Genomic DNA, 25,938 nt, shown 5'->3' on the forward strand with positions numbered 1-25,938 from the left:
TTCTGCAACACTTGTGAAATTGAGTCTTCTATTCAGGAACTAAACAAAAAATGAATATCCACAAACACAAACCAGCTAATGGTAAAAGGTTTCAGACCAGGATCGGTGTTGTGGTTTAGTAAGGCAGGTAAAGCTGCTGCCTGTGTGCCAGCACCCCATATGGATACCAGTTCATGTCCTGATTGCTCCATTTCTAGTCCAGCTCCCTGCTACTGCACCTGGGAAAGCACCCAAAGATGGCCTAAGGACTTAGACCCTGCTACCCACATGGGTAACCCAGATGAAGCTTCTGGCTCCTGGCTTCAGCCTGGCCACTGAGGTCACCTGTGGAGTGAACCTAGCAGATAAAGGATCTCTCTCTCTCTCTCTCTCTCTCTCTCTCTGCTCTCTCTGTTTCGCTTTCTCTATAGCTCTAACTTGCAAATAAATAAATCCTTAAAAAAAAAAAAAAAAAAGGTTTCAGCCCAAATGTACTCATTAATCTCACTGCACTTTTTAAAAACCAAGGTTCCCTAAACCTGAATTTTTTTTTGTTTTTAAGATTTATTTTTGGGGCCCGAGCTGTGGCATAGTAGTCTAAGCCTCTGCTGCAGCTACAACACCCCATATGAATGCCAGTTCATGTCTCAGCTGCTCCTCTTCTGATCCAGCTCTCTGCTTATGGCCTGGGAAAGCAGTGGGAGATGGCCCATGTGGTTGGGCCCCTGGGATCACATCGGAGACCAGGAGGCGGCTCCTGGCTCCTGCCTTTGAGTCGGCCCAGCTCCAGCTTTTGCAGCCATTTGGGGAGTGAAATCAGCAGATGGAAGACCTTTCTCTCTGTCTCTGCTCTGTCTGTAAATCTACTTGTCAAATAAACAAATCTTTAAAAAAAAAAAAAGATTTATTTCTTTATTTGAAAGTCAAGGTTTCAGAGAGAAATAAAGACAAAGAGATCTTCCATATGCTGGTTCACTCCCCAATGGCTGCAATAGCTGGTGTTGGCCAGAACAAAGCCAGGAGTCAAGAGTTTTATCTGTGTCTTCCACATGGGTACAGGGCCCCAGGCACTTGGCCCATCTTCCACTGCTTTTCCCCGCAATCAGCAGGGAGCTGGATTGAGGGACTCAAACAGGTGCCCCCTGAGAACTCAGTGTCGTAGGCAGCAGCTTTACCACCTACATCACAATGCCAGTCCTGACAGATGTTTTAGTTAGCTTAATTTGGTAACCATTTTACATTTGATACATGTACCATATCATCACACACAATGACATACAATTTTTGTCAATTATACTTCAAAAATACACGGGAAACGGGTTTCTCAAAAAAAAAAAAAAAAGAAAGGAAATTTGAGAAAGTCAAGAAATGCATCACTAAAAATATGTTCTAAAAAATCAATGAAAGGATCAACAAGTACTGTATCATTTCTAGAGAATAAAGAATATTTCTAGAGAATAAAGAGAACAAAACAAAAATCTCAAAGTGAAAAAGGAACAGGAAGATTCTTGAGTATCTCTGTCATGTTACTGGAAAATAAGCTGCCCATTAAGCGAGGACTGGAGGTGATGAACTCATCTGAAGCAGGCCCAAGCTTTACTAATAGCACAAATCTCGTCAACAAAACTTAGACCCACTGAGTAACGACTTAGTGAGGGAACAAGACACAAGTAATAGTACAGTACAAAGCAGACTGGGGCCACCCCTAAGATGAGTGTGACGACACAGGTCGTTGTGTGGGACCGTCCCGATTTACACCTGCATCCTCTCTTGCTCTCAGAACAGTCCCTGTTAGGATGATGAATTACAGCGTCACCTGATCTATACCAACAGTAATTTAAGGCAGACAGTGTGTTAAATTTTGCAATAAAGGCATGGTTTTATTTAATGAAGCAGGAATGAGAAATGATTTTCTAATGAAACCATATAATTATGACATGGCCTAAGGAAGCAGGGGACTGCAAGATTCACTAGTTGAAGCAAGAGCTGCAGTCATTTCCAGAAACAGGCCAGAGGAACGGGTCGAATGTGTTCATGTTCTATGATGCCACAAAATGTTTTTGGAATTTTTGGCTCTTCAAGGACAGATTTCACACTGTAAGCCATTTATTCCCAATGTCTCGATCAGCTGCATTTAAGAGTGGTTATTCATCATTTGAAGTGTATCTTTCCACGGACACTATGTTCTGCTGTTGAAGTTCCGAGTTCACCACAAAAGCCGCCTCAGTCCATACAGGACTGAACTATGCAGTGCCAAAGGAAGGTCTCAAAATGCTCTATGGCTAAGGCCACCACTATCATAAATCAGAATTTGGGGATAGACCTTAGCTAGTCTGGATGGCAACGGATAAGGCAGGGGAAAGCCCTCTGGTATGTAGGGTGGTTGCTTTGAAGGAGAGGCACAGACAGGACTAGAAACACTCAGGGAGAGTCAGTTCTTATCAAATGTCATAAACAGGAAGATAGCAGCAGGTGGTACATGAACTGAAGAATCAGGAGACAGAGGACTAAGCCCAGTAATGACACCATAATTGTTAAGGCAAGACATAAGAGTCTGGGTATTCAACTAACTAAACACTGAGACAGAACAGAAATCCCACAATTTAAGAAATATTCTAACTACAAAACAATGAGGCACTTGATAAAAACCTGTCTCCATAACTTACACAATGACTTAATAACCAAAGCAGAGGATCTTCCCAGCCCTGAAAAATACAAGTATAACCTTGCTTTACAGTAACTGCCTTTGACTTCCTCCAGAACAAGGCAGACCTTGTTAACAGTAAACTCTCCAAGCACAGGAATACAAAAGTCTTTTCTTTTTCTATTTTTTTTAAGATTTATTATTTTTTTTTTTTGACAGTTACAGAGAGAGGAAGAGACGGGGGGTGAGGCGTTGTCCATCCATTGGTTCACTCCCCAAATGGCAGCAACAGCCGGAGCTCAGCCAATCCAAAGCTAGGAGCCAGGAGCTTCTTCTGGTCTCCCACGTGGGTGCAGGGGCCCAAGGACTTGGATCCTCGACTGATTTCCCAGGCACATTAGCAGGGAACCGGACTGGAAGTGGAGCAGCAGGCACTCAAACCAGCACCCACATGGAATGCCAGTGCTGCAGGCCAGGGCTTTAACCCACTACGCCACAGGCAAGCTCCTAGTCTTTCCTTAAGACTATCATATTATTGGCCAGTGCCGTGGCTTAACAGGCTAATCCTCTGCCTTGCGGCGCTGGCACAACGGGTTCTAGTCCCGGTTGGGGCACCGGACCCTATCCCGGTTGCCCCTCTTCCAGGCCAGCTCTCTGCTATGGCCCGGGAAGGCAGTGGAGGATGGCCCAAGTGCTTGGGCCCTGCACCCGCAAGGGAGACCAGGAGAAGCACCTGGCTCCTGGCTTCGGATCAGCGAGATGCGCTGTCCGCAGCGGCCATTGGAAGGTGAACCAATGGCAAAAAGGAAGACCTTTCTCTCTGTCTCTCTCTCTCACTATCCACTCTGCCTGTCAAAAAAAAAAAAAAAAAAAAAAAGACTATCATATTATTAAAGTATAAAAACAACCAGAGGACTTATTAAAGTACAAAGAATAAATCAAAAACCATTTCTTCTTGGATCCAATTATTAAAAAAAATAAGATTTGTTCATAAAAGATCAAAACAAAGAATTTCAAACTCTTCAGTATCCTGGAGATTTAACCCAGTGGTTTTCAAATTTCAGTGGGCGTCAGAATCACCCATAGGATTCGTTACAACAGAATGCAGGATCCCACACCTACGTGTCTGATTCACAGGCTGGGGTGGGGTATGGGAATTTGCATTTCTAACACGTTTTCATGTTAGGATACAGCTGCTGATCCAGGGAAAATACTTTTGCTCTCTATTCCTTAAAGCAAGTTCTCAGAACTAAGCCAACTCCCTTTTCATCCACTTCTCTCCACTGAGGCCCAAGAATTAGGCTACAATAATCTTCTAGGTCCTTCAGCAGTCGCTAAGGCTAGGCTAAATGTAAAGTATTAGAATGTCCCATCTTTGTTTCTATCTTGCTTCATATATATATATATATATATATGTGTGTGTGTGTGTGTGTGTGTGTATTATATATATGGGAAAGGAGAGAGGGGAGAAGGTAGTAGAGAGGGAGTCCTCATACCATTTTAAATAACTGAAACTGCAGTAGTTAAGCAAAAGGAAACAGAGAAGCAACCAAAGTGACAAATTTTGAGCTTTGCTCCATTCTCACATTATCTTCTCTTACTGGCATCAGAGCTAATTTCAATCAAGAAAAGCAAAGTGGTCATCACAAGAATAACGTTAATTGAAGTGCTATGTGTAAGAAATCTGCACACAGCAACAGAAGGATAAATCCCATCAGCAGTGTCTCTCTGGAATTTGCTTTCTTGAAAATTTCTCAGTCTGTCCTTATAAAAATGGAATGAAGTCTATGTGACTTCTAACTCGACCTTGCTTATATTCATTACTGCAGCAGCCTCCAAAGTGGATTGCTCAGCTCCCACAGGGATATATAATTTAATTCACTTGAGAGGGAGAAAATATTAGAATTTACATCCATATTTAATTTTATCCCATTCTTTAATTTGTGTTTTTGTGAACATTTTAAAAAGACATTAACAATAATAGTTGTGTGTATAAATATGTAAAATATGTAATATACAAGTACACATACACACTACTTACATAGAGCCTTTTTGAAAAAAATAAAGATTTATTTGAAAGAGCTACAGTGAGACAGAAGGGGAGAAAGAAATCTTCCATCCACTGGGTTACTCCCCAAATGGCTGCAATGGCTAGTGCTGAGCCAATCCAAAGCCAGGAGCCAGGAGCTTCTTCCGGATCTCCCACATGGGTACAGGGGCCCAAGGACTTGGGTCATCTTCTACTGCTTTCCCAGGCTATAGCAGAGAGCTCAAAAGGAAGAGGAGCAGCTGGGACCAGAACCAGCGCCCATATGGGATGCTGGTGCTGCAGGCGGAGGCTTTAGCCCACTATGACACAGCACCGGCCCTATATCTATGCACTATTGATTCTGTACCACTTCTTGGTTCTTTAGCACACACCAATATGTATTTTTTCCATAAAATGACTAGTCCTAAGCATACCAAATATCTTGTGAACCTTAGCAATGCCAGCACCTCGAACATTGTATGGCTGACAACAGATGCTCAGAAAAAGACTGTTAAACTATACTGTTTTACGCCGGCGCCGTGGCTCAACAGGCTAATCCTCCGCCTTGCGGTGCCGGCACACCAGGTTCTAGTCCTGGTTGGGGTGCCAGATTCTATCCCGGTTGCCCCTCTTCCAGGCCAGCTCTCTGCTATGGCCCGGGAAGGCAGTGGAGGATGGCCCAAGTCTTTGGGCCCTGCACCTGCATGGGAGACCAGGAGAAGCACCTGGCTCTTGGCTTCGGATCAGCGAGATGTGCCGGCCGCAGCAGCCATTGGAGGGTGAACCAATGGCAAAAAGGAAGACCTTTCTCTCTGTCTCTCTCTCTCTCACTATCCATTCTGCCTGTTAAAAAGAAAAAAAAAAAAACTATACTGTTTTACTCCTTAATTGTTTGTTCTGTTGTTGAAAAATACTCAGGAGCTGCCACTGCTTAGCCCGTGAGTGCTGCCCACACACAGTGTCCACAGCCCACCATGGTAACTTACAGGCCTGGGCCATTCCAGCAATTTCATTTCCCAATATTCACTCACTACACACACATATTCTAAATGCTTATTAGGTATTCTTTTAAAACTCTATAGCCAAGATGTACTTCCATGAAGAATTTAATAAATGTAAAACAAAAGCCAGAATTTACCATTTGCTAAAAATTACCTGCCTGGATCTACCAGACGCTGAAGCAAGTTTAATATCAATACTAATAGATGATATTAAAGTCACTAAAGATATAAAAGCTCTGGATTCAGCATGGTCCCACCCCAGCTGTTGCGGCCATTTGGAGAGTGAACCAGTAATGGCGGATCTCTTTCTTTCTATTTCTCCTCTCCGTTTCACTGTGGGTTTCAAATAAGTATTAAAAAAAAAAAAAAAAAAAAACAATTAGGACACCCACATCCCACACCGGAGCGCCTGGGTTCAATACCCACCTATGTCTAGCTTCCTGCTAATGCATATTCTGGGAGGCAGCAGTAATGGCTCAAGTAAGTGGATTCCTGTCCACCACATGAGAGACTGGGAACTGGTTCCCTGCTCTCAGCTCTGGATTCAGCTCAGCCACAAGTGCCACTGAACAGCAATAGATTTTTTTCCCCCTATTTTTATTTGAAAGGCAGAGAACAAAAGATAGCAAGATAGATGTGGGAGGGAGACCTTCCATCCAGTGGTGTACTTCCAAATGCCCACAAAAGCCATGGTTGGGCCAGGCCCGAGCCACGAGCCCAGAACTCAATCAGGTTCTCCTGTGTGGGTGGCAACGGCCCAGGTACTAGAGCCATCATCTGCTGCCTCCTGCATTAGCAGGAAGCTGGCGAGAGAGAAGCAGAGTACTGGGGTTAGAACCAGGCCTCTCCAATGTAGGAAGCTGCCGGCATCTCAAGCAGCAACTTAACCTACTGCACCACACATACGCCCACCCCAAAAATAAATTTAAAGTAGGAGAGCTGGGATTTAAAAATAAATAAATAAAATTGAATTTAGGGGCCGGCACTGTGGTGTAGTAGGCTAAGCCGCCATTTACTGCCTTGGCATCCCTTATGTGCACCGGTTCATGTCCCAGCTGCTCCTCTTCCATTCCAGCTCTCTGCTATGGTATGGGAAAGTAGTAGAAGATGATCCAAGTGCTTGGGCCCCTGAAGCTGCGTGAGACACCCGGAAGAAGCTCCTGGCTCCTGGCTTCAGATCAGCCCTGCTCCAGGCATTGAGGCCACTTGAAGAGTAAACCAGCAGACAGAAGACCTTTCTCCGTCTCTCCCCTCTCTGTAACTCTACCTCTCAAATAAATAAATCAATCTAAAAAAACAAACAAACAAAAAACACACACTGAATTTAAAGCAAAATAACAACACTGTAAAAATGTCAGCAGAAAACAATACAGTCAGGTCAGGAATATGAACTGGCTTAGGCTTGAAGAATTTTAAGTAACTGAAAATGGACAGTTGGGCCGGTGCTGTGGCGCAGCAGGTTAATGCCCTGGCTTGAGGCGCCGGCATCCCACATGGGCGCTGGTTCTAGTCCTGGCTGCTCTTCTTCCGATCCAGCTCTCTGCTATGGCCTGGGAAAGCGGTGGAGGATGGCCCAGGTCCTTGGGCCCCTGTACCCACATGGGAGACCCGGAAGAGGCTCCTGGTTCCTGGCTTTGGATCGGCACAGCTCTAGCTGTTGCGGCCGTCTGGGGAGTGAACCAGCGGATGGAAGACCCCTCTCTGTCTGTCTGTCTGTCTCTCTCTCTCTCTCTGCCTCTCCTTTCTCTGTGTGTAATTCAGACCTTCAAATAAATGAATAAATCTTCAAAAAAAATTAGACAGGAAAGTTTATAAAAAAAAAAATGGACAGTCATTCTCAAGGTAAATGTTTTGAGCATGTCAAGAACCAACCTTCACCCGGCGCCACGCTCACTAGGCTAATCCTCCGCCTGCGGCACCAGCACCCCAGGTTCTAGTCCCAGTTGGGGCGCTGGATTCTGTCCCCATTGCTCCTATTCCAGTCCAGCTCTCTGCCGTGGCCCAGGAAGGCAGTGGAGGATGGCTCAAGTCCTTGGGCCCTGCACATGCATGGGAGACCAGGAGGAAGCACCTGGTTCCTGGCTTCGGATCGGCGCAACCGTGCTGGCCGTACCGGCCATCTGGGGGGGTGAACCAATAGAAGGAAGACCTTTCTCTCTGTCTCTCTCTCTCACTGTCTAACTCTGGCTGTCAAAAAAAAAAAAAAAAAAAAAAAAAAAGAACCAACCTTCAGAGAATGTCACTGATAGATTACAGTGATTATCAGAGGATGTCCCTGACCTGTGACATTTCATAACAGTAAGGAAAATAATGTAACTTAGTACTACGTAAAAAAAGTCAAAGAGAAGTATTTCAACAGCAATGAATGCAACAGAGACTGAAGAGGCCTGAAAAACGACCAGGGAGTTGATTAGAATGAGCCTACAGTCACAAAAAAGAACACTCTCGCCAGAGAAACTCAGAGAGAAATCTGACCCAGGAGGCAGATGGCAATGCTTAAAACCTAAACAGCAGGTTCAGCAAACAACTAGCAATGAACCACACCTCTTGGTTATCTGTGTCATGGGTAATCTTCTCCCACATAGACTCTGAGCTTAGCCAAAAGACTTCCTTTAGTCCACTTGATATTGGCAAGCCGAGGCATGATAAGCACTTGCACAGGGGAACCTGGCCTCCTGGAACACTACCACTTGGAAGCCAGCTGTCATGTGGTATGAAGCTTGAGCTGGTCTCCCGAATAATGACAGGTATGTAGAGAGAGATCATGATATCAGGCTACGTTAGATACTCCCATCCCAGTAGCTCCCCCATGACCTCAGTCTACACCTAAAGGAACAGAAAAACTGCCCAGATGAGCACAGGCAATCCACAGAATCAGAAGAGATAATAAACTGTTGTCACTTTAAGCTACTACATTTTGGTGTAGTTTGTAAAGTAGCAATAGATAACTGACGCAGTCATTTGAGAAATCTGGAAATATGAGTGAAGACTTTTTTAACAAGCTAGGAAGACTATTATACAGATGGAGGTGGGGAGGGCAGGGCAGGGAGCACAGTGTAAACACAGAGGATGAAATTTAAACTTAAAAAATCAAAACTAAAGATGTTGAAGATGAAACAGTTGAGTCATACTGAGGACTAAAGGGAAAACTTGAGACGAGCAGCTCTGTCACTCTGCTCTAAGAGAAAACCAGGAGAAAGTTTTCCACCTACTTCATCACTTTCGTCTACTTCAATCCCCCCGTCCTTGTCGTCATCCATTTGTTTGTGTATTGTTTGAAGCGCTTCCAGGCTAAATCTATCTTCTTCTGTAAAGCACGGTGGGCTCAGGGACATGCAGGGATCTGAAACAGAGGAAAGAGCAATTAGTTACTGCCAGATACCAACGCAGGCTGCAGTCAGATAACGCAACTGAAAAGAAAAAACACCAATTGAACCTCAAACTAAGAGGCTTGGAGAAGTACAGCATTCTTCACATATAACATAAGAACAAAACTGACTGAAAGTAAATAATCCCGTTCTAATACTAGCCTACTACAACCAGGAGTCACATCTACTACAACCAGGAGTCACATCCAGAACCTTCCACATCCTAAACCACTTCTTCTTACACAACTCATTATTCATTTACTATTCTTCCCCAAAGAACATGCTATCCCCCCACAAACTAAAAAAGCACAGAATATAAGGTGCTATTTTTTAAAATCCAGTTTAATCAAAATGTAAGTGCAAAAAAAAAAAGAAACAATAAAAGAAAACAGAATAGTCACAACTCCATTTTTCATTTTCTATTTGAGATGATAGAGATAATCCAAGAGTGTAGTATACACATAGTTTTGTGGGGTTTTTTAATTTTTTATTTATTTATTTTTTTTGACAGGCAGAGTGGATAGTGAGAGAGAGAGACAGAGAGAAAGGTCCTCCTTTTTGCCGTCGGTTCATCCTCCAATGGCCGCTGCAGCCGGCGCATCGCGCCAATCCGAAGCCAGGAGCCAGGTGCCTCTCCTGGTCTCCCATGCGGGTGCAGGGCCCAAGGACTTGGGCCATCCTCCACTGCCTTCCCGGGCCACAGCAGAGAGCTGGCCTGAAGAGGAGCAACCGGGACAGAATCCGGCGCCCCAACAGGGACTAGAACCTGTTGTGCCAGCGCCGCAAGGCGGAGGATTAGCCTGTTCAGTCATGGCGCCGGCCTGTGGTTTTTTTTTTTTTTTTTTTTTGAAAGATTTATTTACTGGGGCCGGCATAGTAATGTAGTGGGTAAAGCTGCCATCTGCAGTGCCAGCATCCCATATGGGCACCAGTTCGTATCCCGGCTGTTCCACTTCCAAGACTGATTGATTGATTTGAAAGTCAGCGTTCACTCCCCAATTAGCCACAACGGCCAAAGCTGCGCTGATCGAACGCCAGGAGCCAGGAGCTTCTTCTGGGTTTCCCACAAGGGTGCAGGGGCCCAAGGACTTGGGCCATCTTCTACTGCTTTCCCAGGGCATAGCAGAGAGCTGGATGGGAAATGGAGCAGCCGGGACCCAAACCAGCGTCCATATGGGATGGGCTTTACCCACTATGCCACAGTGCTGGCCCTCTAGTACACACATCAGTTTTTAAAATACATATACATATAACTTCTTAGGTTAAACATAAAACAACAGAAGAAAAAACTAATTTTTTATCTTGGTCTTTGTTTTCCTTAATATACTGGTGAAAACTCCTCCTCTGGAATATATGGGAATTTTCATATATAGAATGTCAAAATTAATACATTAGAGCGCATGCAATACTTTTCAATGGCTTAAACTCAAATTGACAGGACTACTTCTTGTTGACATAACTAGTAACCAACTCACAGGCCATAATGGAAAAGTACTGCCAAGTCTCTCTCACTCCCAGTCAGGCCAGCAGACTGACAAATTCCAGGAACTACCTTGACATCCTTTTATTTACTTATATGTTTTCTTTATTTGAGAGGCAGACAATGGACAGACACAGCTCCCATCCACTGGCTCATTCTTCCAAATGTCTTCAATGGCCAGGGTTGGGTCAGGCTAGAAACTCCATCCAGGTGCCCCATATGGGTGGCAGAGGCCCAACTACTTGAGCCATCACCTGTTGATTCCCAGGGTATGCACTGCAGGAAGTTGGAATAGAGGGCAAGGTTGGGACTCAAACCCTGGCACCCCATTATTAGAAGTGGGCATCGCAAGCAGGATTTTAACCTCTATACCAAATACTCCCCAATAAAATCCTTTCAAAATGCTATCAGAAGCAAACATTTTGCCTAACAGTTAATACACCCATGACCCATATCAGAGTGCCTGGGTTTGATATCCGACTCCCACTCCTGCTCCAGCTCCCTGCCAATGCAAACCCTGGACGACAGACAGGAGATGATGGCTCAAGTAGTTGGGTTCCTGATACCCATTTAGGAGACCTGGATTGAGTCTCTGGCTACCAGTTTCAGTCCAGCACAGCCCAGGCTTGGGGTATTGTGGACACTCGGCCAGTGAACTAGCAGACAGAAGCATACTCTCTCTCTCTCCCTCTCAAATAAATAAATAAGCAACTTCTGAAACAACAAAATGTCATCAGAACCACATGTATGCGGGGCCTTGGAGACTTCATGGAAAATGCATATTATGAAAAAACTGTGCATGGCCAGGGCCACGGCTCAATAGGCTAATCCTCCGCCTGCAGCACCGGCACCCCAGGGTTCTAGTCCCGGTCGGGGTGCCGGATTCTGTCCCAGTTGCCCCTCTTCCAGTCTAGCTCTCTGCTATGGCCTGGGAGTGCAGTGGAGGATGGCCCAAGTCCTTGGGCCCTGCGCCCGCATGGGAGACCAGGAGAAGCACCTGGCTTCGAATCAGCGCAGTGCGCCGGCTGCAGCGCACCAGCCGCAGCGGCCATTGGAGGGTGAACCAATGGCAAAAGGAAGACCTTTCTCTCTGTCTCTCTCACTGTCCACTCTGCCTGTCAAAAAAAAAAAAAAATCTGAATGGATTTTAAAGTGTTTCTGCAACAAAATGAATAGCTTTTCATTTCATTTTTCCTTTTATTTCAAGAAATAATATGACCTCAAAGTTCAATGCAGTTAACATAACAGGTATTAGCCAGTTTCGTTATTTCATCATCAATAGTTAAAAACCTGGTGTACTTTGGACCCTGTTAGGAAATGTCATCACTAAACTGTGGAAAAATCATTTGCCCTGTGTCTTAGTTACCTCACATCTAAAATAAAGCAAGTAGATCAGATGCTTACTAAGGTCTACCACAGCTAAAAGAGCTCGACAACACCTAGGAGAGGCCGCTATGGCACAGCAGGTTAAAGCCATGGCCAGCAGTGCTGGTATTCCATATGGATACTAGTTCAAGTCCCACCTGTTCCACTTCCAATCCAGCTCCCTGTTACTATGCCTGGAAAGCAGCAGGAGATGGCCCAAATACTTGGGCCCCTGCTCCCACATGGGAGACCCAAAGAAGCTCCTAGCTCCTGGCTTCAGTCTAGCCCAGCTCTGGTCATTGAGGCCATTTGGGGAGTGAACCAACAGATAGAAGATCTCTCTCTCCCTATAAATTCTGCTTTTAAATAAATATATAAATCTAAAAAAAAAGTCACGGGATTTGAAATTTTATTACATCTTTATTTTCAAATCATTCTACTGAATCCTAACATAATGCTAGACTTTCTCAATCTTTCATTGCTGTGTTTCATTCAATACTTAAACTCGTAAAAGGGAAGAGACTTTGTTCTTTCATTTCTCACATTTTCCTAATACCCAAGACATGGCTGGGTGTATTTTAGATCTCTGATGAAATTTGATTACTTCACACATTAACTGAATCACAACTTCTAGGCTTCTATATTGTGCAAGGTAGCAACAGGCACGAAGAATTGAAGCAATAATAAAATATCCTGGACTCCAGAAAAGCTCACAGTCTACTGAGAAAGAAGTTGTGTAGACACTAGGATGTACTGTAAAATACTTCTGAGTGCAGTGCCCTGGCTTGAATGTTAATCTCCAGTACAATAGCATCAGGAGGCAGGGCCTCCAGGCCAGTGGACCCCACCTCCCAGTGATCAACGGCCTGAGCTGCCAATCCGATCTGCTGCTCCTTCTCTCACACTCTCGTGCCCTTCTGCCATGAGATGGTGCAGGGAGGCCTCTGCCAGATGCCAGCTCCCTAATATTGGACTTCCCAGGCTCCAGAACAGTGAAAAATAAATTTCTACTGTTTGTAAATTATTCAGTGTGTGGTATTCTGATACTCCAGCACAAAGCAGATTAAGAAGGTAGGCAGGCAACTGGCCTAATGATTAAGATGCTGGTTGAGATGCCCACAACCTACACTGGAGTTTCAAATCACAGCTCTGCTCACAATTCCAGCTTCCTGCTGATGTGCACCCTGAGAGGCAGCAGGTCACGACGGCTCCGGTAGTTGCGTCCCTGCCACCCACATGGGAGACCTGGATTAGGGTCCCAATTCATAGCATTTGGGGAGTGAAACAGTGACTCTCAAATAAATGCACACACACACACACACAAGCATTTTGTTTTAAATGGACTAAGACACAAAGTATTATAAGAACACAGAAAAAAAAACACCAAATTCAAACTGAAACAGAAATCTGTAAAGATAACTAGAGGTAAATTTGAGTTTTAAATGATCTGTAGTCAGAAGACCATGCCTAGAAAAAGAAGCATTTCATGTCCAATAACAAAAAAATAAAACCATGGAACATGCAGAGAAACGCAAGTGGTTCATCTGGCTGGAGTACAGAAACGTAGTGAAGTATTAAGAGACGTGTTAGAGGCTAGATCTCCAAGAGCAGTTTCACATACTAAGGAATTTGGGTTTTTATTCTGCAGATTTTGGGAACTCAAGGAAGGGACTAACCCAACCAGATTCATTTCAGAGAGGTCTGGTGACAGTGGAAGACAGATGAGAGGAAGACAAGACTGAGTGGCGCAGCTGTGGGAAGAGCTGCAGTAATCCCATGCCTCTGAGGACTGGCGAAGGCAGATGATGAAGACAGTTCCAGGACTTGGGGTTTGGCCAAGTTGGAGCAGCAGAAGGAAAGACAGGAGATGAAGATACAGCAAGGGTGATCCATTTCTCCACGTAAGGTACAATGACTTACGGTCTAGAAATCTCCATTAGAACAGTTGTCACTTCTGAACTCTATTACATATTCTACTCTGCTTTTTCATTTCTTTTCCCTTCTAGGTTAACTGAGTACAAGTGATCACTTTAACTCAGATTCACTGGCCTAAATTTCTTTTAAAATATACAACCTAGGGGTCTGTGTTGTGGCATAGTGGGTAAATCACTATCTGCAGCTGCCAGCACCCATATGAGTCCTGGCTGCTCCATTTCCGATCCAGCTCCCTACTAATGTGCCTGGGAAAGTCACAGAACATGGCCCAAGTCCTTGGGTCCCTGCACACCTGTGGGAGACCTGGAAGAAACTCCTGGCTCCTGGAGTGAACCAACAGATGGAAGATCTACCTCTCTAACTCACTCTCTCTCTCTCTTTTTATGTAACTCTTTCAAATAAAATAAATCTTTTAAAAATATATATTTATACAACCTATTATAAAAGAGCCGTGCCTATAATGTACCTGGTATAATGGTTTTAAAGACAACTGCTAAAATATCAAAACTATTCTCATATGACAGTATTTCACAGACATCTATTAGCTACCCAAAATGTGCCAGTGCTCACCATGTACTCCACCCCTAGAATATTTTGTCATTTAAACAAAGCCCTTCCTTCCTTTAAACATGAATTGAAGAGCCCTGTTATAATGTGCCAGGCCCTGGGCTAGGTGCTGGGCACACAATGCACCAACTAAGACAAATTTCCTCCCCCACTGCCCTCATCGTGTGGCATATGGGCAAGCTTTCTCTGGATTGACAGCAGCATTTTGCACTGAGGTAAAGGAATCAGATGCAACAGAAACAGACTTAGCCAAAGGCAGCAATCAAAACCTTTATTAAATTCCACCTTGTTTTTCCTCTGTTCAAAGCCAAAAAGTCTGAGTCATCAGAATAGTTAAATGACTGTTAAAATGATTTCGCTTAATGAGAAAAATTTACATTCTAGAAGACAATGCTATTTTACACACATAATTTAATCCCTGCAAATGACTCTGGGGCAAGTATTAACTCCATTTTTAAGGCGAAAGAATGTGATTGATGAGTAACGTGCTTAAGATCACACCTCCAGAAATGAAATCTGGAATTCTAAACAAGTCTTCTAGACTTTAAATTCATGCCTGAGTCAGTGAAGTGAACATAAATAGGTCAGTGTCACCGTGTTGGAGAAGAATAAAACAGAGATTGCCAGGACATGGCATAAATGGGTCCCATGGGAGGGTACACTAGACACTTCCGGAATGATGTTCACAATCCAAAATATTTGTGTATACCCATATTTCCTTACCTTTCCTTTTGATAATATATCTCCACTTCAATTCAAACTACCCTAAAACAAACTATTTTAAGTAAACTATTTTGTATCATAACCTTACCCTGAACATGACTATGAACCTGTAAAAAAACTGATTTTTTATTCTCAATACCTACCTCAATGACTGATACATCTGTTAACTGGTTCAAATATACATACATATTGGAGGCCAAAGAGAAAAAAAAACTCCTAAATATAAGTCATTTATTTTACAAATATATAAATGCCAGACTCTAAGAAGCTAAGAAAACAATTAAATTTGAAAAATGCAGTAACGTACATACGCAATAAATATATAAAGGTGGCAAAACTTAGGAGGTAGTCATATCTGCATACATGGCAAAAAAATTGTTCTAGGAGGAAGTGACATTTACACCGGGCTGGTTTTTTTTTTTTTTTTTTTTTCCTTGAGAAGCACAGAGAGAGAGAGAGAGAAAGCACTCCCATTCACCGGTTCAAATGCCCACAACAGCCAGGACTGGGCATGGCCACAGCTAGGACCCAGGTCCTCAACCCAGGGCTCTCTGTCAGATGGGTAGCAGGAACCCAATTACTTGAGCCATCACCACTGCCCCCCAAGTTCTACAACAGCAGGAAGCTAGAGGAGCTGGAGGTGAGTATCAAACCCAGACCCCCCCCAATATGGGACGTGGGCCTCTTAGCCACGTTCGAAAACAGGCTAAACAGGCCTGCTCCTACACCCATTCTTGAAAAATAAGCATTCTCTAGGAAGACATACAAGAAAGAGTGTAAGCTGATAATGTTTATTACACTAACAAACTAACTGATAATAACTATCAACAATGGAGGACCCATATAATATATGATTATATATTTCACTTATATGATTATACAATTCACTTTGCCTACAAAAGCATTATTCCCACTTAATTGGATAATTAAGAGACTGATTAAGGAGGGATTACAGATTATTTTAAAGTGGTGATAAAGGAGAAAAGATATTAACAAATTACTCACTGAAGGTCCCTACTTGCAGTTTCTTCTGCCTGTAAAGCTCTTTGCCCTCATGTGCTCACAGGTGGTTAACTCCTTTCATTCCTACTCTCGCAGCCTTCCTCAGAGGCCATCTTATTTCCCTATCTAAAGTAGCCTTTCAGGGTGGTGTAGCGGGTTAAGCAGCTGCCTGTAATACCAGCATCTCAGACAGGAGCTGGTTCAAGTCCCAGTTGCTCCACTTCCAATCCAGCTCTCTGCTATGGCCTGGGAAAAGTAGCAGAAGATGGCCCAAGCATTTGGGCTCCCGCACCCACGTGGGAGACTCGGATGAAGCTCCTGACTCCTGGCTTCAGCCAGCGCTTCCAACCATCTGAGGAGTTAATCAATGGATGGAAGATATCTCTCTCTCTCTCTTTCTCTGTAACTTTTCAAAGTAAATAAATCTTTTTTTTTTTTTTTTTTTTTTTTTGGTCAGGCAGAGTGGACAGTGAGAGAGAGACAGAGAGAAGATCCGATGGCAGGAGCCAGGTGCTTCTCCTGGTCTCCCATGCGGTGCAGGGCCCAAGGACTTGGGTCATCCTCCACTGCACTCCCTGGCCACAGCAGAGAGCTGGCCTGGAAGAGGGGCAACCGGGACAGGATCGGTGCCCCGACCGGGACTAGAACCCGGTGTGCCGGCGCCGCAAGGCGGCAGATTAGCCTAGTGAGCCGCGGCGCCAGCCGAATCTTTAAAAATAATAATGAAATAGCTTTCCCCTTTACCCCCTACTTGCTCTGTTCTTCTCCATAGCACATTATCACTGGGCACTCTTCATTTCTGCTTCACCATCTAACTCCCACCTATAGCAAACCAGGAGCCACAGGCTGTGTGTTATCACTCCTCATTCCACAGTGCCTAAGTAAGTGCTGCAGTAACACTAGTTACTGAACTACTTACCTAACTGACTTTCCATTTATTACAAATGTTTGGGAGAGACAAGCCTTTCAAGAAATTACTTGGCTGATCAAAAGATGTAGAAACTGACAATAAAGCTCTTCACGTCTCTATGGCACTGCAGTTAAATCTCAAGTGGTCAGCAGAATCCTTGTAACACTGTACCTCTGTTTAAAACTATTCAGTGCTTCCCTACAGCCTAGAGTATGACATCTAACTACTGTCAAATATTATTTTTAACCACATACTAAACAAAATATACAAAATAATAACCAAGGAGCTATAAGATATTTAAGACAGTCTTCCTCAAGGTTCATGTTCTAGAAGATAAAAACTCCATGAGCTCAAGGATTAAGATTGGTTTACTATTTACTACAAACTGCTACTGTATGTAAGTGCTTCTATTATCCATATGCTTATTACTACACATTACTATACTTAGTAAGTAATTTATCTCTCTTACACGAAAGCAATTGTATTTTCAGCAGCCTCATAAAAGAGAAATTGGATTTTACTCAGTGCAGGTCAAAAAAAAGGGAAAACAAGCATAAACTCAAGCAGGAATCAAGAACTCCAGAACCCTAGAACCACGTAGTACCTGAGGCTATTTGACTGCAAGCCTAAAGGTGCTCTTCTCCCCCACTCCCCACTGCTGCTGCCTGTCAGCGGATGGTGGCAGGACAAGGATGTGCAGTGTCTGCAGCTCACAGGCGAGATTCACACATCAAAGAATTGTCCCCTGTTTTGCCAAGAGTACTTCCCAGTGGGAGGAAGAAAACACCAGGGCAAGTTCCGGTGGAGAAGCAATAGGATGAGAATCTGTAAAGCCTGCCTTGCGGATACCAGTCAGTGAAGCAGCGATCATCAGTAAGAGAAACCCAAAACAGCCCAGTGTTGACTGTGCCATGACGAAACATGCAACAGAAAAAAAATTAAATTACCTTCTATTTTGTGTAGTGCTTTCAAGTGTAAAAACGCTTTACCAAGTACTTGATTCTGTTTTTTTAAGTCTTCATTTTACTGAGAAATTTTAAGTCCATGGCAAAACTGAATAGAATATAAAGAAATAGCCCACATACCCCTGCAAATATGCAGCCTGCTCCATTATCAACATCTCCCACCACTCCCTGTAACTGAGGAACCTACTCTGACACATCAGGATGACACACAGTCTACAGCCTAGAGTGAGGTCCACTCTGTGCTGAACACTTCATGGGCTTGGTCAAATTTATAATGACATGTACCCCATTACAATATCACATAGCAGTTTCACTGCCCCAAAAGCCCTCTCTGCTCCACCTATTCTCCCACCACCCTCTACCAAACACCGGCAACTGCTGTGTTTGCTGTCTCCATGGTATTGCCTTTTCCAGAACGTCATATTAGAATCGTTGTATGTAGCCTTTCAGATTGGCTTCTTTCTCTCAGTAATGGACGTTTACATTTTCTCCATGTTTTCTCATGGCTTGATAGCACATTTCTTTTTAGCACTAGGTAATATTCCACTGTCTCAATGTGTGACTGTTTATCCATTCACCTAATGAAGGACTTCCTGGTAGCTTTCACGTTTTGCCATTATGAATAAATCTGTTATAAACATCCATGTACAGGTTTTTTTATGGACATAATTTTCCAACTTCCTTGTATAAATGCAAGAGATGCAAGCACTAGATCATATGGTAAGAATATGCTTAGTTTTGTTAGGAAACTACCAGACTTCCAAGAGGTTGTATCTTTTCACATCCCCACCACTGAAGGAAGAGCTCCTGCTGCTGCACATCGTCACCTCCAGTTGGTGATGCTGCATTCTGCTTTTTGGCCACACTAAGAGGTGTGTGTTTTACCACTGCTTAAACTGGCATTTCCCTGATGACATAGCATGTGCAGAAGCTTTTCATATGCTTATCTGCCATCTGCATACCACCTTTGGTAAGACAGTCTTATTTTAATCTAGAGATGCATGTTTGCTCCCAAAGAATGCCTTCCACAACAGCCCAGGCAGGAAATTATAGAACGCAAACTACAGAACTGCCAGTAAGGGTTTAAAATAAAAAAGGTCAGGCTGAAGTGACACCTGAAAGGCAACAATTATGCTGGTATTTCAGGCCTACAAGTCATGTAGGTAAAACAAAGGTTTACTTCTGTTTGGCTGAGCCAAGACAAATGACACACAGCCACAAAGTACATCAACTGTGGCTCCAGTAAGCCTCCCCTAGAGGAGTAAATATGCCACATTCTATATTTTGTCACCCCAGTCAACTGACACATGGAGGGAATGCAGTTTAGAAACATAAAAAGAGTAAGAGCTTAAGAAAAAAAGTGAAGCTGAAATAAGTAGTTGCAACCCTTGGAGTTAACTTACTTCTCATAAACCTTGGAAGTCAGCAGATTTCCTGCAGAAAAGAACAGCCAAGAAGGGAAGCCAGGTGACTCTTAATCACAAACCAATGACTCCAGCCCCCTAGCAGGGCAGAACATCACGCGCTGCCAAGAACGTGCAGGCTTCCCACACTGGCAACTATTTACAAATCTCATGATTGGGATTGCCTTAATTACCACCACTGAGAAAAAGGTTGGAAACAACTACGGTTTACATTTATTATTTCCACTAATAGTGCAAGCATTTATCAAATTGAATACTTTAATCTGAATGTTTTCAGAGTAAATTTTCTCTAAAATCTTCAGAGAAAATTCTTTGTTGTAATTTTTCGATATAGCAAAGATCTAACTCAAATGCAAGTAGACAGTGAACATCTTCCTTCTCTTCTGATATCCTGTCCAGGACAGAGTTTACTCTATATTCCAATATTTAGCATACCTCAAACATCCAGCACATAACAGGATTAAGAAGTATTGCTCAAAACATATAGAAAATAAACATAGTTAAAACAAGGTGGATGCGCTTTTTGCGAGAGGAGATTCCAAGTATTACCCATTATAGTAACTGGTACCTACTGGCAGCCTTCAAACCAGGAGCTTACATGCCAGACAAGAAACAACAGGAAAGTGCTCACAGGATAGGTAATACACAATGCCACAAGCAGGCTGCTATAAAAACGTAGGCAGAGGGCTCTGGGACCTAATAGCTCTAGGATTTTTGAAAAGTTCAACGGGCAAAGGACACAGAACTTACCAACAATGGGCTGGAAACCATGGCTGATGTATGTGATTATGGCTCATGAGCTATTTTTCTCATGAGCAGAAAAGAAAAGGCCTTACTGAAAACTCCTGAGCCATGACTGCCTCTCCAGAGCTCTCAATCTCTGTAATCAGGACCTTGTGCAAAAACTACTTTTTAATTTACCTGCACCCCAGGGAAAAGAAAGGCATCTTCCTTTATCATTAGCTAAAAATTTCCCGTAAAAAACTACCAAGTTCATCCATACCTTCCCAATGCTTTAAATAGATGATCTCATACAAACTCAGTTAATCAGGTTTCTTCCTCCTTTCCAGGGGCATTTTTCAATTTACTGACTTCTGATCTGATTCTTTCATTCCCGTTTATTCCCTGACCTCACCATCCCTACCACCACCACTACTACCCTCACCAAGCAACAAAAGTTCCTGCTGATCTCAGAGGCTCTCTAAAGGTAGAAATCAGAAGGTAAAGCCCTTGCCTCAAAACTCTCTTAATATACATTGGCTTTACCAACACACTCCTTGACCCAAAAAATGTCCACATTTACATTCATGCTTAGCCAATACTCTCCCTCAGTGCATGTAAGAGTCTTCATATAACTATCTCTCAACTGATAGCTACTAGAAACCAGTAATATGTCTATAACAGTGTGCATCTGTTGGCTGTGAGGAAAATAACTGTTGACGAGGTGCAAAAAAGTAAACAAGTGTGTGCACACACATACTGACTCATAGTTTTCTAAGATGCTGAAACATTTTTCCTGAAAAAAATTCTTTTTTAAAAAAAGAGGATTTGGACACACACAGGCACATGCACACAACACACGCACAGAACCACAGAAGCAATTCCCAACTTTTCTACAAAGATCACAAAAATCCCATCAAATATACAACTGCAAATCCAATGTGAAATAACGAGTAACCAAGATAAAGTGATAGCTCTTGGAACAATGCATGGATTTGCTTCTCAGTGCAAGAACTTAACAATCATGTAAAGTAAAATTAAGACTGGAATTTTACAGATGAGAAAGAGAGAACATTCTATGAGGGAAAATACATCTTTGAATTCATGCTCACTCTACCACTTACCGAATAACTTCAGGAAACTTTTTTAACCTCTGTAAAGTATAACAGCAAATACGCAGGTGTATTAAGATAGAACTAAATGCAATGCCTACATATAAAACACCTAACAGTGTGTGGCACATATTTGGAACTTAACGAATACCTACTGTTATCATCAATAGCACTTAGCTAACAAATGGAACAAAAGGAATGCAATGATAAAGCTTCTGAAATCTAAGTGTAGTCCTTTGTATTACTATTACCTTAAGCTACCCCCCCAAAAAATATGTTTAATTAGATGACCTCTAAATAACATTTGACTAAGTCCAAAGCCAAATACATCCTAAAATACAAACAGAAAGAGAAAAGAGAACATTTCCTGTGTAACTACCATATAAAACACTAGCTGGGTACTTTACTTGATTTCCAAATTCAGGCAGTCTCAACAACCCTACTGTGTGTCATATTTATGATGAATAAATCAAGATTCTCATAAAGTTACTTGCTCAAGGTCATATAGCTGTTTTGTTGAAATTCTATCCAAATCTGTCCAAATTCAAAAATGTTTCCTGCAACCCACAAAATACCCCCCAAAATTTTTTTTCCTAGCTTTAAAAGTACCAAAAAGGGGGGCCGGCATTCTGGCACAGCAAGTGAAGTCCCTGCCTACAGCACTGGCACCCACATGGGCGCTGGTTCAAGTCCCAGATGTTCCACCTCTAATCCAGCTCTCTGCTAATATGCCTGGGAAAGGAGTGGAAGATGGCCCAAGTGCTTGGGCCCCTGTACCCATATGAGAGATGCAGAAGAAGCTCCTGGATTCTGGCTCTGTACCAGCCAGCTCTGGCCATTTGGAGAGTGAACCAGTAGATTTAAGATGTCACTCTGTCTCTCCCTCACTCTCTCTCTCTCTCAACTCTGCCTTTCAAATAAATAAATCTTAAAGAAAAAAAAAATCGTGCCCAAAAAAGAATATTTTGAAAGCAGGGCCACTGTTGTGGCATAGCAGTTTAAGCTGACGCTTACAAGGCCAGCATCCCAAGTCACAGTGCTTGTTTAACACCCAGCTACTGTGCTTTTGACCCTACTAACATGCCTGCGAAGGCAGAAGATGGTCCAACTGCTTGGACTCCTGCCAACCACGTGGAAGACCTGGATGGCGCTCTTGGATCCTGACTCCTGCCTTTGGCCTGGGCTAGACCTGGAAGGATCTGGGGAGTGAGCCAATGAGCTAGCAGATGGAAGATCTCAATGCCAATCTTTCTCTCTTTCTCTATCTCCCCTTTCTCTCTGTCATTCTGTCTCTCACATAAATAAAGAAACAAAAAAAAAAAAAGAAAGAAAGAAAGAAAAGAATATTCTGAAAGCTAATTCCAAAACAGGAGTTCTAAAAGCAGATTCATTAAAAGTATCACATAGGAACAGCCATTTAACACAGTAGGTATTATGCACATTTACCAACTCAGAGTGCCTGGTTCAGTTTCCATATGTGGCTCCCGACTCCAGCTTCCCATACATGCAGATCCTAGGAGGCAGCAGTGATGGCTCAAATAACTGGGTTCCTGCCAGCCCCATGGGAGACCAATCCCCTCCTGGGCTGCGTTCCTGTCCTGGTTCCAGCCCTGGCCATTACAGATGCAGATGGGTGCTTTCCTTCTCTTTCCCTCTTTTTCTTTCTCGCTCCTTCTCTCCCTCCCCCCCCCCACCTTTCTCCTGCTCTCTCCCTCTCTCTCTCCCCTCCCCCTTCCACTTTCAGTCTTCTTCCACTTTCTCTCCCTCCGTCTCTACCCCTCCATTTCCTCACTCTCCCTCTCCCCCTTCTCTCTCTGCCTCTCCAATAGTTACTAGAGGTCTGTAAGTTCCAAAGATTACTATTTTGAAAAAAGAAAACACATTTTGTTATATGCTTACTGAAACTTTGTGTTTGTTTGAAAAATTATTTTAGAAAGTTCTTAATGTTTCAAAGCGAAAATTCTCATTTCTAATAGGGAAAGCATTGTCTATTACCATACCAATTTGTTATCACCTACAAAAATAGGTATTTTCACCCATGAGCTGTTCATCTGTTCCATAACAGATTTACAAAACTATACTACAATCAGAATGGAGGAAGGGAGAGTCAGGCCTCTGTGCAATGTGCTGATAGCCACAGAAAGGAAATGAGGCTACACACCCAGGGATTTGACTGATGCTCAGAGACATTCATAAATCAAATATTTCTTAGTTGTGAACTGCTTATACAATGCTTAAACAGCCAACTAACCCCTTTTCTCATGGGAAAAAAAAACCCTCAAGAAACAGATAGGAACTGTTTTTGCTTGCTTTTGTTTGGGAAAGCAGATAGTTTCATATCTTCCATATTAGTCTCCAAATTCAGCTCCTAACACACAGGGCTCTAAAGCAATGAACAATTACCAAGTTTATTGAAATCCCACTGATAATTAAAATGTCAAAACATAAGCCACTGTAATAGTGTCTCTGAATTTTTTATATATTGACACAGAGTAACTGTACATATTTATGGGATACAGTGTGACATTTCAACACATAGATACAATGTATAAGAATCATGTCTCCAAGTTTGAAAGAAAACATCTTCCTAGAATTTTTTAAAATAGCCTCTTTAAGACTTCCAAAAGTAGCATAGAGAAATTGGAGACCTCAGTACTTGTTCACAGCCTACAAAGAGCTGAATCAGGCAAAGCATCTGTTTAATAGTTCATGAGACAAGAGACACCTAACTCTTAAGAACATAAACTCTACTCTACAAAACAACCTTTGCTACCTATCCTTTCTCACAGACTTTTTATCCCTGGAAAGTCTAACACCTGTTTCTGCTTTAAAGTAGGCAGAAGTGAAGGAAGTTCAGAGTTAGGTTACTGAAGAATCCTCACGGGCAGCAAACACTGTCTGTAACCAGTAGGTAAACCAAAATACTTCCTAGAGTAATCACTTCTCTGAAAACCTCACTCCAACTCTTCCATGGGGCTGTAAGAGCTCGTTCTCTCACTCTCGCTGTCTCACACTCTCTGTCTCAACACCACACATTATGGAAGATAGCACTACAAGTAATATTTAATCAATAAATCAAAACATCTATACTCATTAATACTGCCCTTTCCATTCAAAGAATTCTCCTTTAAAAGCCACACTTACTCCAGCAATTCAGCCACTACCCAAAAATTATCAAGAATTACTCTAACACATGTGTAATGTTTTCCACATATTCTTATTAATAGCATATTTCTCCCACTTATGGTAGGTTTAAACACTGGAAATTGCTCAGGCAATGAATCTGCAGAATATCACTTTTAGTTCAAATGAGGTATCAGGGTATAGTAAAGAAAAAAGATATTCTTGAGTGGTCTATAAAGTAAATTAAAATTCATTAGCCCTCAAACTTTCATTTTGTATTTTTTTGAATACCATTAATACTTTGAATTATTTAAATAACTATAATCTAAAAAGTGTGTAATAACATAATTTTATAGATGAATAGTATTAAAGATGTAAAACTGGTTTATATATATATATATACACATACATACGCTAGTAAATTGAACAACTTATTTAATATTTAAATAACAGGCAATATAATTTAAGATACCTTTTACTTTTTATTTCCTTTTTTAATTTTTATTTAATGAATGCATTTTTACATAGATACAACTCTAGGAATATAGTGGTTCTTTCCCCATACCCCCACCCTGCTCCCACCCCACCTCCCATTCCCTCTCCCATCTCCTTCTTCATTATGGATCATTTTTAGTATGACTTTATATACAGAGGCCCAACTCTATGCTAATCATAGATTTCAACAATTTGCCCCCACGCCCACACACAACATACAGAGTACAGTTTGGGGAGAGAATTTGCATATTACAATTCAACAGGGACAGAGGTCCTACCTGGGGAGCAAGTGCACAGTGACTATTGTTGTTCCTTTAACAATTAACACTCTTTTTTTTTTAATGACATCAGTGATCACCCAAGGCTCTTTCCGTAGGCTGCCAAGGCTATGGAAGCCTTTTGTGACCTTAGACTCCACCGGTATTTGAACACGGCCATAAGCAAAGTGGATGCTCTCTTCTCCCTTCAGAGAAGAGTGTCTCCTTCTTTGACGACCCTTCCTTTCCTCTGAGGTCTCACAGATATCCTCTGTGTAGGATTTTTTTTGTCACAGAGTCTTTTCTTTCCATGCCTGAAATGCTCTTGCAGGCCTTTCAGCCCGACCAGGAAGCCTTATGGGTTGATTCTGAGGTTCAGAGTCTTATTTACTGCGAAAGTCATTCTAGGAGTCTGCTGTGTGGACTGCTTCCCATGTTGGTCCTTCCTTCCCTTTTAATTCTATTATTTTTAGCAGGTACTTGATGTTATTTATGTCATCCCTTTTAAACTCAGACCGGTCTATCTGTTACCTTTAACATTTAATATGATCATTGTAAGATACCTTTTCATAGAGCTTCAAAAATACTATTTTCTCAATATGAAGTAATTCAATGCAAACCACCGATACAAGTTTTACTCAGTGCTGTTTCCAGCACCTAGCACTCTACCTGGAACACAGCAAGCATCCACTAAGCATTTACTGAATGAATACATCAATATGGCCATGGACTTAACTAAGTTGTATGTGTCTGACAATTATAATACAAAAATTGTATATGGAACAATCAACACAACAACGTAATCAACCAAAGAATGTGAGAAAGCATTTCAATTGGCA

The 25,938-nt window shown here is 42.5% G+C and overlaps 1 protein-coding gene across 2 annotated transcripts in view; it reads right to left on the reverse strand.

Annotated features, from left to right (window-relative positions):
* The window catches only part of STIM2 (stromal interaction molecule 2), a 162,445-nt gene that overhangs the window by 83,282 nt on the left and 53,225 nt on the right, over positions 1-25,938 (reverse strand). For both annotated transcript variants that reach the window (XM_062213281.1, XM_062213282.1), the window contains exon 2: positions 8,866-8,996. In XM_062213281.1, the coding sequence (XP_062069265.1) occupies positions 8,866-8,996 (131 nt within the window). The remainder of the gene's footprint in view (positions 1-8,865; positions 8,997-25,938) is intronic.

This window comes from Lepus europaeus, chromosome 16 (genome assembly GCF_033115175.1).
Source record: "Lepus europaeus isolate LE1 chromosome 16, mLepTim1.pri, whole genome shotgun sequence".
Taxonomy (NCBI): domain Eukaryota; kingdom Metazoa; phylum Chordata; class Mammalia; order Lagomorpha; family Leporidae; genus Lepus; species Lepus europaeus.